This window comes from Haemorhous mexicanus, chromosome 1, assembly GCF_027477595.1.
Source record: "Haemorhous mexicanus isolate bHaeMex1 chromosome 1, bHaeMex1.pri, whole genome shotgun sequence".
Taxonomy (NCBI): Eukaryota; Metazoa; Chordata; class Aves; order Passeriformes; family Fringillidae; genus Haemorhous; species Haemorhous mexicanus.
Genome location: NC_082341.1, coordinates 150,851,762 through 150,868,138, shown reverse-complemented (window position 1 = coordinate 150,868,138; position 16,377 = coordinate 150,851,762). Strand labels below are relative to the sequence as shown.

Sequence of the window (16,377 nt, the reverse complement as noted above, 5' to 3'; positions counted from 1 at the left end):
CTATCACTGTTGATTCAAATTTTCCCTGAAATTTGCCAGTCTCTTGTACTACAGATGAGTTCATATACTTGAAGAAAATAGAAGAGAATTCATTTTAAAACACTTACCTTAAAACATTTATCTGAAACATGCATTGGGAAGAGTTTTGAAAATTGTTAATGTTTATGTGAAATATTTAGATTAGAGATACAGTTTATTTTAATAAATTGTAGTACGTTTTTATTGCTAAATTTCACATTAGTTCTCAGTATGATAGGTCCTAATGTAATGTATTGTGAAATGTTATATTCAGTAAATAGGAATTATACTGGTTCCTTTTCCAGAAAAGACAGTATTTTTTATTTAAGGAAATATTCATTTTAATGTGAGGCTTTGTCTTAACAGTGAACATATTTCTTATTGAAAACACGATTCTATTTTCATATGTAACATCTTTCATTATCTAACAGATCATTTTACTTCTATATAGAGTACACTGCAGGCATTCTTAACAAGTACCATAAAGCAGCAAGGCAGGCAGTCTTTTCAATGATGGTTTAAGTTTTGGAAGACAAAACAAGTAATCTAAAGAGGTGATACATTCTGAACAAATAATTGTTCTGTCTTTAGTATGTGGTTTTGCGCCAGACTTACATTTTTTTAAAAGGTTTTTTTTGTAAAGGGGAAGATATGATTTTCCTTTTTTGATGGCTAAAGTGATTAATGCACTCACAGTGCAGTTCTTGAAATGCAGCTGGTTCTGACCTTGGGATCTTCCTACACATAAGTGTGGCAGTTCAAGACATCGTCAAGAGAACTGAACTCTGGGTTAGATCAATCAGGAGTATTTGTTTAGAGGAGTTCAAAAAATGTTTGCCTCCTTCTAGGACAGTTGTTTTCATGCTTATCAGGCTCAGAGAAATGTCACTACTTATGTGACCTAATGATCCTTTAATCCATCATATTTCCCAGCTCCATGAATTTGCAAGCCTGCTATCTAGTCCTGCTATAGTAGGTAACATGCATGACTTGTACAAGTGAGTGCTACAAGAGCACAGTAGTCTGTCTGCATTATTTTCTTTAAAAAATGACAGTTTCAGCAATAGAAAGAGAATATCCATCTCTGAAATACTGAGTAGCTGAATTTTACAGTACCCTCTGAAGCATAAGGTTAAGGGAGTCTGAACATCACTTTTCTTCCTTATTTTTGCTGTTTGGATCCTGAAGGAAGATCATGAGCAATGAGCTCAGGAGAGTGTACTAATCAATGTACCCTGACTGCAGACATTTCCCTGCTTTAAATTCAGCTCCTGGATGAACATTTCTGTACCAACCATTTTCTGCTGAGGAGCTTTAGGTGGGACTGCTGTGCATGAAACATTTTCCATCCTATTCTGAGGAACTTGACTTTTCCCTGAGGACTTCAGTCAACATCTGCATGCTTTTACAGGACCTAATGCTTGTGTCAAGGTCCCTATAACTGTGATTTTTCTCAGTCAGAAAGTTATTATCAAAGGTTAACTTTAGGCTCAAATGTTTGTTTTCCTAATTTTTTTTTTCTTTAGGAATTTGTCTCTATGTCAGTTGAAGAGAGATGTGTTCTTAAAAAATTAATTAATTTAGCTGCCAAAGTCAGCTCACCAAATGGTCAGAGAAATGCAAATGCCAGGGAAGAGGGAAGAGGGAAGAGGGAGGAAAGGAAAGGAAAGGAAAGGAAAGGAAAGGAAAGGAAAGGAAAGGAAAGGAAAGGAAAGGAAAGGAAAGGAAAGGAAAGGAAAGGGAAAGGAAAGGGAAAGGAAAGGGAAAGGAAAGGGAAAGGAAAGGGAAAGGAAAGGGAAAGGAAAGGGAAAGGAAAGGGAAAGGAAAGGGAAAGGAAAGGGAAAGGAAAGGGAAAGGAAAGGGAAAGGAAAGGGAAAGGAAAGGGAAAGGAAAGGGAAAGGGAGTTAAATTTGATTGGCTGTGCAATCATGTTGTACTTTCAGTTATTTTAGTTGTCTTGCTGCCCTTTGTCAGACCAAAGCTCACAGCAGCTGAGTCATCTCATAGTAGTCTCCACATGGTCAGACCTGTTATCATCAATTATGAAAAGACACAATTTACTGAATTACAAAAACTGGGTAATAGTCTTATAATAGTGAGAATATTTGTTGTCTTGCACATAATAAAAAGAACCAAATTTAGGTAATGTTTAGTTACAGCTTCAATTTCTTTTGAATTTTCGAGGGTTCCCTTGAAAGATGCCCAAGCCAGAAATGAACATGGTTTCTTGGGGTCAAAACATTGCAGCTTAGACCAGTATACTGAAGAGGTGAGGAAATACAGTCCAACATTTTCCTTTTTGCTCCCAGCCCTTCCGCTGTGCACATTGCCACTATTCCTGCAATATATCTGGGTCCCTGAAGAGGCATTACAACAGGAAGCATCCCAATGAAGAGTATGTCAATGCAGGGTCTGGGGAGCCTGCAGCTGAAGCTCTTATCCAACAAGGTACATCTCCACCAAATAAGATTTGTTTTTTTTTGTTTGTTTTTTTTTTTTTTGCTGAAGCAAACTTGGTGTGAATCTAAACTTTTGTGGAGTAGGTGCTCTTCAGTTTATTGGGTGTCATATGATAAATCATTAAACCTTTTTAGTAATTCTGAAATGGCCACCTTTTACCCTTCATTCAGTGTCCTTTGTTCTTGGTTTTTAAGAGTGTGGGAACCAAAGTTTTGTTTGACCCTGACTGTGCTATATGTTGTTGCATACATTTATCATTTACACTTGTTTGTCTCTTTTTGTGAGTCAAGTATCACTGCATGTTGAAATGAATGATAAATTTCTACCATTCTGCTGATAAATTTCTGTGACAATTCTGCAAGGTTGAACTCGAGGTAAGGTTCAGCAAACATAAGGAAAGTGACTGAAAAGTAAATGGCAGCAAATTATTCCCCCACTAGAAAAAGCCAGGGAGTAAAGAGAGTACAGGTAAAACAGGTTAGGAATTGTTATGCTCAGAATGTTGTTTATGGGCAAAGGAAGCACACCTGTCTGTGTAAGCCAAGAATTTATTAGTAGTAAAACAAAAATCACAGCAGTCTAATTTAGGATTAGTCTGACTCCCATAAGTAGCTTTGCTGTTACACACTGGGTAGATGAACCAAAGCAAACATCTGATTGTACAGTCAGGTACATTTATGGGTGCAAAGCTCTTTCAGTTGTAGTGCCTGGTGTGAGGAATATTGAGCAAGAAGAGGAGAAAGCCAGATTAAATATTAAATTGTCTGGAAAATATTTTCATTCTTGGTAAAATTAAGTTTCCTTCTTTGTTGCGCATAACTTTAGAAAGTGTTTTCCCTAGTTTTTTAGTAGAAACTACCAACAGTTTCATCCTTTGGAATCTTCAGTTTCTGATTTTTTTGAAGAGGAATAGAGACCAAAATAATGCTGTTGTATTAGATAATGAATTAAATATAATTCTTCTAAGGTTACATTATTTCTAAATGCTATTTCCAAATAATTAATCTAACACATAACATTAATCTATTGAAGGCATTAATCCCTGTTAAAATACTGAAATCATGACACAGAGAAAGAAAACTCAGTTGTAGATTCTCCCTTTAAACTTGCTCTATAAGGGGAAAATGTATAACTACAATAAGTAATCTGAGTATCTGTTGGTTTTGTATGACATTTCTTTGTTTCCTTTTGTAAAAAACAAAACAACCAAAAAATTTTAAAAGTAAGTGTCTATAACAGAGTAGGAATATATAGTATAATTTTATGATTATTTTCACAGGCAGTACAAGTCCATGGGGAACCTGCAGTTGTTTTAAGGAAGTAATATTTGCTTGGTCAGGATTCAGAGCCTCTATTTTGTAGTCACCCAGATGAAGGAAAAACTCTTCACTATGGGGAGCTTTGTTTAACTTTCCAAATATCTGAACACTGCAAGGAATTATTTGTCTGTAGCTTCTTTTAGGAATAGATATGAGAGAATGAATTCTCCTAGTATAACTTAGGGATCATACTTGCAATGTTTGGAACAAAGAAAATTAATCTTATACTGATTAGGCTTTCCTTCCCCTTTGGGAGCCAGATAAATGCATTTCTGAAGGTAATTCTTTTCCACTGAAACAAAAGAACTATAAAGTTGTTGAGGTGCAAGAGTAGCCTTAAAATGGAGACATTGGAGTGAGATGAGAGAGAGGACACTTTTTTCCTGTGATGGAAATCCTTTTCCCACCCCACTGGAACATTGGACAGGATGAAATTTAACAAGGTCAAATGTCAGCTTCTGCCCCCAGGGTGGAGCAATGCCTGGCACTAGTCTGAGTGGGGAGATCAGCCCTGCAAGCAGGGTTCTGGTTGCAGCAGCTCTCCAGGAGCCAGCAGTGGCCCTGGCAGCCCAGAGGGCAAATCCCATCCTGGGCTGCATTAAACACAGCATGAGTAGCAGGGAAAAGAGAGGATTATCCTGCTGTGCTCAGGGTGGGAGCCCTGAGTGCAGGGCTGGGATCACCAGGTGAGGATGTGAAGGTTCATGACTGTGTCCAGAGGGTACCAAAGATGGTGATGGGGCTGGAAGCCATGTCCTGTGAGGAGCACCTGAGGGCTCTGGGCTTGTCTGGTTTGGAGGAGGCTGAGGGGTGACCTCATTGCTCTCTGACAGCTTCCTGAGGGGGAAAGGGGAGAGGGAAGTGCTGAGCTCTTCTCCTTGGGATCCAGTGATGGAACATGTTGGAATGGTTCAAAACTGTGCCTGGGAGGCTTAGACTGGACATTAGGAAGCATTTCTTTACTGAGAGGGTGGTGAAACTGTGGAAGAGGCTTCCCAGAGAGGTGATCAATGCTTGAAGGCTGTCAGTGTTCAAGGGGCATTTGGGCAATGCCCTTAACAACAACTTTAACTTTTGGTCACCCCTGAACTGGTCAGGCAGTTGGATTGGATGGTCCTTGTAGGTCCCTTACAACTGAAACAGCCTTTTCTGTTCTTTCCATCCCTGGCTTTGCATCCTTCTTTCTCTTCCTCTCCTTACACAGCATTTATATTTCCTGTGCTGACAATAGTGCTGTGCCTGTTTTCCAAATTCACCTGTGGAAAAGTCAAGCATTTTAGAGTAGTAATGAGGCATCAAATCCATGTAGGAACTATGAAGTCAGCTCTCTTCTCAGGGCTCTGTAATGAAGAAAGCTATATTAACAGGTGTGATTTCCCACATGCAGCTTCCTTTGCCAACTCAATTTCCTGTTCTGTGAAGCATCAGATGTATCTTGCACCTGGGCTCCAAATAAGACCAGAGATCCCTTATCAGGCTATAGAAACATCAATTTTTTTTCAGTGAGTTGGTAATCTCACTGGGGGAAGAATTGTTCCAGGTGGGAGACATTTGCATTTGGAAGTGATAAACATGAATCCTATTGAAGTTAATAAAGGTTTTCCTGATTTGGAAATCAGAATGTTTTCTGTATTTGGTTCATACAGAAAAAACAGGATATTGTGGACACATTCTGCAGTATGACAAGTCATATTTGTCCTAGATGACACCTGGGTATCATACGAGGTAATAGATGTTAGAAATAAATTCTTTACTGTGAGGTACTGAAAAAAATTACCCAGATAAATTGTGGATGCCCCATGCCTGGAAGTGTTCCAGGCCAGGTTGGATGGAGCCCTGAGCAACCTGGTCTAGTGGAAGGTGTCCCTGCCAATTGGCACAGGGATGGAACAAGATGATCTTTAAGGTCCCTTCCAATCCAAACCTTTGGATGATTCTGTGGGTTTCTGAGCTGCTTGGTCCAGAAGTTGCACCTTGCTGTCTGACAAGCTTCTATTTAGTTTCAATTACTGTATTCATAGATCTGAAAAGCAATTTTGGAAATTTATTCATGTATTCATATAAAGGAAAAAGGCCTGATATTAAACAAATCCTTTGAAATGAAGGTTCTATAGATAAAAAGGAAAAGAAGAGAGTATGAGCAACCAAAAAGGCTTGAAAAGAAATTGAGAGGGGGAGGAAACAAAGATTAATATCTAATAAAAGCTGTCTATATCTATTTGTATTGTAGTCTGCTTTTTCTAAGTTACCTACTGAACCCAGAGTGAATTGCCTCACACTTGCTCATCTCCTCTACTCTCAGTTGGTTTTTGACTGCATTGCAGGCACTGCAAATAAACTTAATTGGAAATATTTATATGAATGTAGACTGCTGGACTGTACTCAAGATTCCTAGAATGAGCTTATAAATAAATGAATGATTCATAGAAGAGGGACTGTGTTCATTGGAGTAACTGCATTGCCAAGGATAGACAGCAGTATTTAATTTCTGGGCTTGTGGTTAGAAATTGGAATCACCCAGGATCAGAGAAATGCTTGGGATTTTGCAGGGTGTGTGTGTTTCTTTGTTTCAGTAGAAGCCTATGATCTGACATTTATTTAAGTATTATAAAGTAATAAAGGAAAACAAACAGCATAAGAATTTGATATATTCTGCAAAAGTGGCAAGAATATTATGCATTACCCACTAGTTTTTCTACAAGGCCCTGTCTATATGCTCATTTTTGATGGCTTATTTTATAGTTTCATTAGCTTTGTGCTGGGCAAGTCACAAACAATTTTTCCCAAATTTGTTTCTTTTCTCCTCACTGATACTCCCTCTCATCCATAAACATTTTGTTTACATGTCTGAGAGACAGATTTTGGTTTGTGTTTGTGCAGCTGCTTGTGCAGGCCATACATGAGGATCCAGCTGTGGCCTCAGTGTTCTGTTCTACAGCTCAAATGAGAATTGTCTTGTGGAGATTTTAGGTCAATAAATAAAAAGGAGCACATACCAATGTGAAAGAAGTTGTGGAGCTATGTAAGATCTGCCTGCAGTGTTTTGTTACAAATATCAGTTTTGTTATTGAAAGTAGTAAAGGTGTGTAATTCATTGACACTCTCTGTATGTTACCCATTATTCTAAAAAATTATCTAGAAATTAATTTTTCTGAGCTTCCATATCAAGTCACTGATATGGAGTTATATATTACCAGTTGAATTCTATGTCTCTATTACTTGTTCTTTTATTAAATTCATAATGACAAAAATTACAGATTTAATATACCTGGTGTGTTTTTATAATGATTTTGATATCAAAGTAATGCAGAAAAGTGTTCACTGCTTCACAGCAATATGTTTTTCCTAGTACTACAGATTGGTGTGAAATTAATGTGTAATTTCATTTTCTGTAACTGATAATATTATCTAAACTAATCTATTCTAATCTGAATTTTTTGAGTTTCCCTTAGTAAAACTGCTTTAGTTTTGCCTAGAGGTGGAATATTGAGCATCTGCTCTAACAGTGAAGTTTGGTAAAGACATAGGAAAGAAGAGGGTTAGTGTAGTAACAATAGGTGTCAATGAAAGTAAGTGTCTCTCACCCTAGAGACTGGATGTAGTTACCTTCTGTTTTATCAAAATAAAAATTTTGCTTCTTTTCACCTGGTTACCATATGGTAGCTTTCCATTAATGTAAAATGGGATGTTTTTTCTAATTGCCTTGTTCATAAAGGACTGTGCAGCCAGGTCTTGGCTTATGTCCAGCTCCTGTGGGTGTGTTTGCCTTGGAACATAATGGTGAGAATCATTTTTTGCCATAATGAAGTGGAGTCAGGCTTGTGGTAGCATAGTGCCTGCTATTATATTTGTTACAGTGAGTTCTGGTCATCTAATGCAACAATTTTTCACATGCAGGTTGTTCATGTTGTCTTTAGTCAACAGAGGGAAAAAAAAGAGAAATACTTATTTGCATAATTACAAGGAAGTGGGATCTGACATTTGACCAAACGGCTTTCATAAGCAAAAGAAGTAAAAGCTCTTTAATCTCGTATAAAAAATTGGATTCTCATTATTTTATCATGCTTAGATTTTTACCTGTAATGCTGCACACTCACACATTAAACATTGTTTTAACTTCTTGCTATGCATTATTTTGTTGACAGAAAACACTATTTACAGTTTGCATGTTAACATAAAATTCAAGAGCAAAGATATTTGGGTAAAGAGAATATTACATTGTTAATGCCTCCCAGTTTACTTTGCTAAAGTAAAAAAAACAAACCAATGTTTGTTTTGAAACTTGAGAAAATTAGAACAGCTGTATTTGAGAGGACACATTTAAAAAATATTACTGAAGTATGCCACCGATGTATATGTTAAACATCAATATATTTCATACTGGACAAATGGCTAAAAGAAAACATTTTACAGTTACATGTCTTGATTGAGATGGGGTCAAATAAGCAGGTTGTTCCTGTGTTGAAAAAGAATTTATATAAAAATAACTCAAAGAATTTATTTCTGTTATCTTGTAGGTGGCATTAAGTGTCCTGTTTGCAGCTTTGTGTACGGTACAAAATGGGAGTTCAACAGACATCTTAAAAACAAGCATGGAATGAAGCTGGTGGAGAATGATGGGGAGACCAAATGGGAGGTAAAGCAAAATAACAATGGCTTTGACCCTAAGATTTTTTAAAATTCTGGGGAGGAAAGTAAGGATAAAAATAAGAAGTGTGGAAAAAATGTGGTTCTGACTTCATATAAGATGAGAAGATTGTGGGATCTTATCTTTGTGTGAATGCGTGCCTTGCTGTGTCTGTTAAATTTTAATATATGGTAGGGTTAGCAACCTTGTAAGTGCTTATTTTTGCATTTTAGGCTTCTAGTCCTCTGTTTGCAGCAGAAAGGGTGAAAGCTTTATTAAAAAAAAGTGAAATGGAAAAACTTAGTGCATTTTGTAATATGCTGACTATTCACTGGAGTTAATTGTAAGATGAGCAGAGCTGCAGAAGAAAGTTTATGTCTTGGTCCAAAGAAGGCTAGAATCTAGAAAACTGAATTTTTTAATGACCTAGCTGAAAAAATTATAATGTTATGCAGAGTAAATCTTCTATGATGTGTTCCATGCTTTCAGCTTCAATCCTGGAGATGCAGAATCGATGGGAAAACCACAGATTTAGACACTTCCATTAAAAAAATTCTGGCTGGCCAGTGGAGTGTGTTCCACTGCCTGAGGAGGCTGATTTTGATATCCAGTGAGAGGAAAAAGCCAGGAGTCAACAGCAGCTGGCTGACCCCCACAGTTTTAGGCCTCTTCTGCTAAATTTCAGTCTGGCCCCCATCACAAATCTAATGCCTGATTTTGAAGAGCTGACCTGCAGGTCTTGTCTAACAGTTATTGAGTATCCACACACAGGATAAGTCTGAAAAACACTGGAGTAGGTTCTGTTTGGACAGCTGTTCAAAGAAGTAGGACAAGCATTTAAAATGTGAGCCTACAAAGTCCTTTATCCATATTCCAAATGATTATCTGTACACTTTCCCTGTAGCTGCCCAAAGCTGGAAAAATAAGGGGACATCCTGGGTGCAAGAATGACTCTGTTGCTGAATTGGCAATAGAATCCCATCAGAGCAGGAATATATATTGACAGCTTGTCTTGAAAAAAACATGTTTAGTTTATGGAAAGGATAACTTTTCTGAAATAAAATGCCATTTTTTTCAAGCTTCTGAGGTGTTTTAGCAGTTCTGCATTAACTGGTCTTTGCTAAGCCCTGGTACAGTACAAGTCTGTTGTTAGTTCTAAGATAACTGTGCAACAAAAATAAGGTCATGACAACAACTTTTGAAGCAGAATCCAGAAGAACACTGTGGGATGATTATCCTGTCTCCCATGTAACACTCTTCTTGAATTCTGTTTCACCCAGTATAGCTCTTATTACACAATTTGTTGTCCAAACTCATTCCTTATTGCTGTTAAATTACTGAAATGAGATTATTCATGCCTTGGCTGGGTTTTGTTTCCAAGTTAACTGCTGAGGTTTCTGAAGAAGCATCCACTCAGTATCTCCATATCACAGAGGCTGGAGAAGATGTTCAAGGCACTCAAGCTGCTGTGGCTGCATTACAGAACCTCAGATACACTTCTGAGAACAGTGAGTTACCTTTTTCCTAGGTTGGAACACAAATACACCTTTTCTTCCAAAATATCCAATTCTTTTGAATGTACTGGGCAATATACAACCTCCTGTAATCTCCTATTAAAATTATGAAATAATTTTGAAATTATTTTTGAAATATGAAATCCAGAACTTACTTCTGGGGGGTTATATTTTCTTTAAGTATAAATGAGAAATTATAATTCATTATGAATTCCTATATCCTAATGTCATTAATACTTATCACTGCCTGTTTTGCACTTTATCATTAGCTGTGTGGAATTTCCTGCCTATATTATTAAATATGCTGTGAAATTAGCTGTCTTGGCAGAGTAGATGGTGTGTATCTAATGACAATTCTCTGGCTATTATTTTTCTCCCTCTCTGGCTTTAGTCAGCAAGACTGCAGGAGTGACATGGTGGAATAGCTCATTTACCACGTTCCCAAGACAGCACTAACAATCTCAGTTTTGGTGCTACACAAAACTAAATGAGCTATTTTGTATGAGGTTGGGAAGGGAAAGAGTAGCATTAGATAATGTCTGCTAAGTGGGAAATAACAAAAACCAGGAGAAAAGAAAAAAATGCCCAGATTTCTGAGAGGGTTAAAACACCAGAGACTAGAATTGGTGTTCCTATGTGGTTAAAAAAAAAAAAAATAATACATATAAATAAATGCCCTGGTTATGAGAAGATAGCATTTTACAGTTGTTTACCATTGTAGTCTTTATAGTTCACAATACAGATACATTCAAAAACTCTCAGTTTTTATGGATTTTCCAAGCATGTTGCAATTAAATTACATTACTGCTAGTTTCTATATATTACTTTAATGAGTTGAGATTCTGAATAAGTGAAAACTTCTTGAGAAGTTTTCTTAAACTTCTGTATATCTAAATTCAAATAAATATTTTCATGGAATATACTGTACATAGCAGTCTTTATTTTAAGCATGAAGCTATAATTTTTTTGAGTAATCTTCTTTTTAGAGCATCCAACTTCAGATACTCTTCCAGCATATTCCCTCTTAGGATAAAAACAGTAGTATCTTGTCTAAAGGCAGTTTTATAGTTAAAAAAAAAAACAAAGCAAGCAAACCTTTTTCACTACTTAAATGCACTTGTTTCTTACATAAATTACAAAATATAGCTACTTTCTATTTGAAATTAAATTATCTGACCTAGACTGCTAATACTGTCACAGTATCAACCTCAGTTTAAAAGAGTTTAAGTTAGAGAATTAGATTTATTCTATTTTCTTTTTTCTGTCTCTGACAGTGATTAAAGGAAATATAATGAAGCTTTACCTGACTCTGACAGCTTCTTTCCCAGTCTAACATCTCCCTCATGCTGGCAGTGGGCCTGTAGGAATGGTGGGCCATTGGTGGGAATTTGTATTCCTCCATAACAAAAAACATTTTTCTGCATTCAGGTCTTTCACACCTTGAGAGAAGTGAGAGTACAACTATAAATGTTTTGTTTGGATTTTTTTGTAAATATCCCTTTCCTTTGGCAGGGCTACATACCTCAGAGAATTTTTTAAAAAGGACAGACATGTTCTGATCCAGTGTTTATAAAGTGATCAGTATGAGTTTTCCCAAGCAATTAAAATTTTCCTTCAGCAGGTTAGTGATAAAACTTCTTCATTTAGGTTGATGGGTATTGCAGAGGACCAGACAGAGGGTAAACACAGATTTCTAAAGTACCAAATGGCTGTTATGGTTATAGGTATACAGGCAGGTTCTGTGTAAGGTGAATGTCTGGTAAATACACATTTGGATTTGTAAAGTCTTGCAGCTTCCTAATTTTCAATTCCTGGTATGACTTGTGGCTGTTTCTTTATTCAATGTATTCTTTTAGATCTCTTTCAAATAGGCATAGAAGTGATCAGTGTGGCTGCATTTGCTGATTCATGCATTCCCTGGGCAAATTTGTTTTGTGACTACTTCCCTGCCATAGATCTGTTACTAAAATGTCACATTATTGAGCTTTTTGAATTGTACCAACAGCACAGCAAGTTAGGGCTGTGCTGTTTGGTTCACATAGCCTCAGAACTGTTCTCCTGTGATGATCTTATGGCTGCTGTCTTTTTGATAAGGTGAAAGACTGGATCCAACAGCTGTAAACATCCTGCAGCAGATCATTGAGTTGGGTTCAGAGTCCCACGATGCCACCGCAGTGGCTTCTGTCGTTACCATGGCACCTGGCACGGTGACAGTGGTGAAACAGGTAAGAGCTCTTTTCTTCTCTAAACCAGTCACATTCAATTTTCATATATTTACTGTGAAATGGGTGTTATTTGCAAGGGACAAATTTTAAATGATCATTCATAACACACAGAGAACTTTTCCTGATTTTTCACTGGGTTTTGTTTGTATGGGTGTTTACATGCCCAAGCATGTACATGTTCATATATATACACATATATCTTTATACATCTAAAAGTGCATATAGTTTTGTATGTTTTATAGTTTTTATAGTTTTTGAATGAATAAATACATCTGTATCTGTATGTAGGTATGTGTGTGAAAATACAGCTTTTTTCTAGCAGGCGTTTTCAGGTTTTATAAAATAACATACTTATATTTTGTGCAGACACTTAATGCCATTGTCATCTAAAAGATTCAGGTGGTCCTTGTTGCAGCAAGCAAAAGGAAATAACTTTCAATTTGAGGTGCCTATTGGGTTCAAGCATCAAGACTTTTGCTCAGTATTTCCTCCCCACAGGCGTCTGCTAACTTCCATTTTTCATTCTCCTCTCAGTGTTCTTTAAACTCTGCTTGTTCCTTCTCTTTCAGCACAGCTCTTTGCTTATCCCTTTCCCCACTGATTCACTGGGGTCTCTGCACTCAGTGGTTGACAGGTGAGGAAAGTACATGAGAAGTTTTAACTTCCTAAAGAGTTTAAGTAACTCTTTTTATTTAAATGAACCAGAACTCATTATTCTGAGTGCTGAAATTAACTTTTGAGTTCACCATTTTTTGTAGTGTTTTGAACATTGAGTTCATGGGAGTTCCATAGAAGTGTGAAGTTCATGGTCTGTGAAGTACTTGGATAATTCCTAAGCTTGCTGCCCAAATGTCACATAAACAAGGCAGAATTTGAAGTCAGAGCATTTTCAGATGTTCCTTTGCAATACTTAACAGATAGTTTGACTAAAAACTATGTAAGAGTTCTGGGCTTTTTTGTAGAATAACATACCCAAACTTGAAAACTAAATTCAGTCACTAAAGAAAAGAGACAGTATGGTCCAATTATGTGCAAGTTTCAAAAAACCTTTTATAGTATAGCCCTACCAGCGTGCATGCTGTGCTGTAGAGGTGACCTATTTAGGGGTCAAATGCAGTATTAGTAATTGATGTTTGTCAAGAATTTTGAAATTAGTTCTTCCCTTAAGAAATTCATCTTTTGAGGCTGTTGTGCTAAAGGTAAAGGAGAAAGTGGCTGCTGAAGGAGAGCTGCCTAGAGAATGTTTTGATATCTAAATGTTAAACTTTAAATATACAGGTATTAACTCTGATCAGTATCTGACTCATCATAAAATCTATTGATTTCCTTGTTGGACCCTCTGAATTTACTGGTATTTTTTTCTAAGTAAATATTTCTATTCCAAATTAACTTTCTTCTTTACTTTTCAATCCATATTTCTAGCCTTTTGTGTTTGCAGACTGCTAAGCCTTAATCACTTCTTTTTCCCTGTATACATCAGTGATTCTCAGTGATATCAAACTCTTACAAGCACCACTCCTGTATTAAATGAAATATTGAATTCTCAGAGCACAGGATCTCTTTGTTACTTTTCTTTTTATGCCCCCTATCCTCTCCCTTTAGAATCTTCTGTGTTTTTTAAATTTTTCTTTTCATTTTTCTCTTTTCTTTGTTCTTTTATTTTTCTATAGAAATTGGTTTTTTATTATAGTCTGGTCTGTTATACAGCTGTAGTTACTATCCAGCTCTTGTCTTCCCACGAGAAAATTGCTCCAGAGTTTCAGGCACACCCAATTTTAATCTGAGGGAAAGAAGTCTTTAAATGTTATTAGCTTGGCTTTAATCCTCCCCTATTAGAAACTGTCAGGTTTTTTCTTCAATGCTGAGTTGCTTTCTGTGGGACATCCCTCATTTGTAGCTATGACTTGGTTGGGTTTTAATTATCATAGGTTCCTAATTGATAACCTTGAAGTGACCTTTAGATATGCTCATATTTCACTTTCCTACTGGAAAATGTATTCCACACTTTCTTCTGTGACCTTCAGCTTCTCCTGTGGATTGTGAGACAAAGAATTCATTCAGGGTGTCAGCAATATATCGACATCATCTGTCACTGAATTTCCACCCCTGCTCTTGAATGGCCTCACAAAGTCCTTGCTTAGCAGCTTGGATCCATTTTTTCTTTCCTTAACAACATTTATTGTAGTTGTCCTGATTTTTATGCTATTTGTTTTTTTTTTCTTTTTCTCTAAGGACATACACTACCCATTTATTATATGAGTTCTTACTTTCAAATATAATTTTTAGCTGGCCCTTGCAAGTTTCCTTCATATTTCTCTATTTCCACCAAGAAATTTCTTCTAATTTCTTCTAATTCTAAACTACTATAATGTTTCAAAAGATTTTTTTTTTTTTTTTGCTGTAAATGTTACACTATAGTGTTCCTATTTTGTCTCCTCTTTCCTTCCGGGAAATTTTTTCTCCCACAGCTCTCCTCATCCTTTCTTTTAACTCATAAAATTCCCATTTACACTTTACCCTTTAAATCTTGTATAAATCCAGCTGTATCTCTCAGTAATGCTGCTATGCTCATGCTTTAGCACTTCCCTAACCTGTGTGCTCACATACCTTCTGTGTGCTGTGCTTGTAGAGCTTCAGGTTAAATGCAAGAATTCTGCCTCCAGAAACAAACTCTGTATTTATCCCTAAGTCCTTTTCAGCATCTTGGAAGATATGTGGTGTGTTAATTAGGTCTTACTGGTGTAATTTTAAAATTGTTTTCTACTAGGTCACAGGACATAAAGGATACCATGTTTGAGGGGTTCTCCTGTTAAATTGTTGTTCTGCTGGTAGTCTTACTGCAAGTACACTAAATTATAAATGCACATTATACTGGAGGTGAAATCAAGATCAGATTGTCCTTCACAGCTCCTGAATTGCATGTCTAGAACAAAATTTCAGTTCTGACTTAGGAAACTTTATATTTCTTGTTTATACAAATGATTATATTAAAGAAAAGGCTTTGACAATGCAACAGTAACCAATTCCAGCCAGAATTGGGATTCAACTTATGATTTTAAACCCCAAAATGCAAAGTTAGCCCTGCTTAGCTTGGATTATGTTTGGTAAATAAGAATCATTGTTAGTGTCACGTGTATGAGACCTTTCCAAGGTTTTGTCTGGAGCTTGAAATTATTTTATCTTAATTTTGCCTGTGAGTCAGTATGCTAATCTGTTATCAAAGTTAAATTTTTTTCTAATTTGGGATAAATCCAGTTGTGTGAGCTCTGAAAAAATGCAGCTGCTAAGGCATGTAATATAAATATCTCATCAAATGCCTGAGGGGAAAAAAGCTAATAATGTGAAGTTTTACCAGTATGATCTGAGACTGGCAAAACTCCCCTTTGAAGGTTTGATCACAGCATGGCAGGAGAAGTCCATCCTTGTTCAGTTACTAGGGATCCACTCTGGATCTCTCTGTAAAAGAGCTGATGAAGATATTTCTTCATGGCAGGACATTTGAGTTGTTCCACTCTGCTTAAAGCCAAAAAAAGTAGCAAGGTGGGGAAAAGAAGAGAAGACAGAGTGCTGTGTTTGAAGAGCAGCTAGGAAAGAGGCTAATAAATGCTTAGAAAAGCCAGGTAATACTCTTCATAGTGGATGGTGAATGCAGGCAAGAGTCTGGGGAGAAAGGAGTTTGGTGGGAAGAGCACATGGGAAGGTGAAGGGACTGGAAGGTTGAAACAGGACACTTCCCTTTCTGCACATTCAACTCTCTGTGTCCTGTTACAGATGTACTTTTGCCCTTGTGCCTTAGGGTGGAGAGTGATTCATTTGTTTTTTTGTTTATTTTGCTAGAAGAGGCTGTTCAATCCATTATTTACAGGGGTGGACTGTTTTCCTGGCTTACATGCCAAGCATAAGAAGTCAGGCCAGTGTCACACACACCCTTGATTTACAGTCTCTGCAGGCCTGTGTTCAAAGACTGGTTTTTCACACAAAATCTGTGTTAACTAGAATAGAGATAGTGTTTCACTACAAACTGCCTTGATATTTAGTTGTTTCTTTCAGTTAGGATGAGCATCAGACAAGGATATAATTGTTCCATAAAAAAGTTTCTTCCAAGTTAAATACGTGTTTGATTTAAATACTGAGTTTCTGGTGAGGAAACATCACTCTTATAGATGAACAGCCCTAATATGTTATTCTTTGCAGAGGAGATTCTCTCAGTGTGT

The 16,377-nt window shown here is 36.8% G+C and overlaps 1 protein-coding gene across 3 annotated transcripts in view; it reads left to right on the top strand.

The window, feature by feature from the left end:
- Positions 1–16,377, top strand: part of ZFAT (zinc finger and AT-hook domain containing) — a 77,737-nt gene that overhangs the window by 52,609 nt on the left and 8,751 nt on the right. The window contains exons 12-15 of one of the 3 annotated variants that reach the window (XM_059867445.1): positions 2,328–2,466; positions 8,315–8,433; positions 9,806–9,932; positions 12,033–12,163. In XM_059867445.1, the coding sequence (XP_059723428.1) occupies positions 2,328–2,466; positions 8,315–8,433; positions 9,806–9,932; positions 12,033–12,163 (516 nt within the window). Of the gene's footprint in view, positions 1–2,327; positions 2,467–8,314; positions 8,434–9,805; positions 9,933–11,450; positions 11,982–12,032; positions 12,164–16,377 lie in introns of those variants that run through there. The other 2 variants (XM_059867454.1, XM_059867462.1) reach the window with 2 other exon arrangements.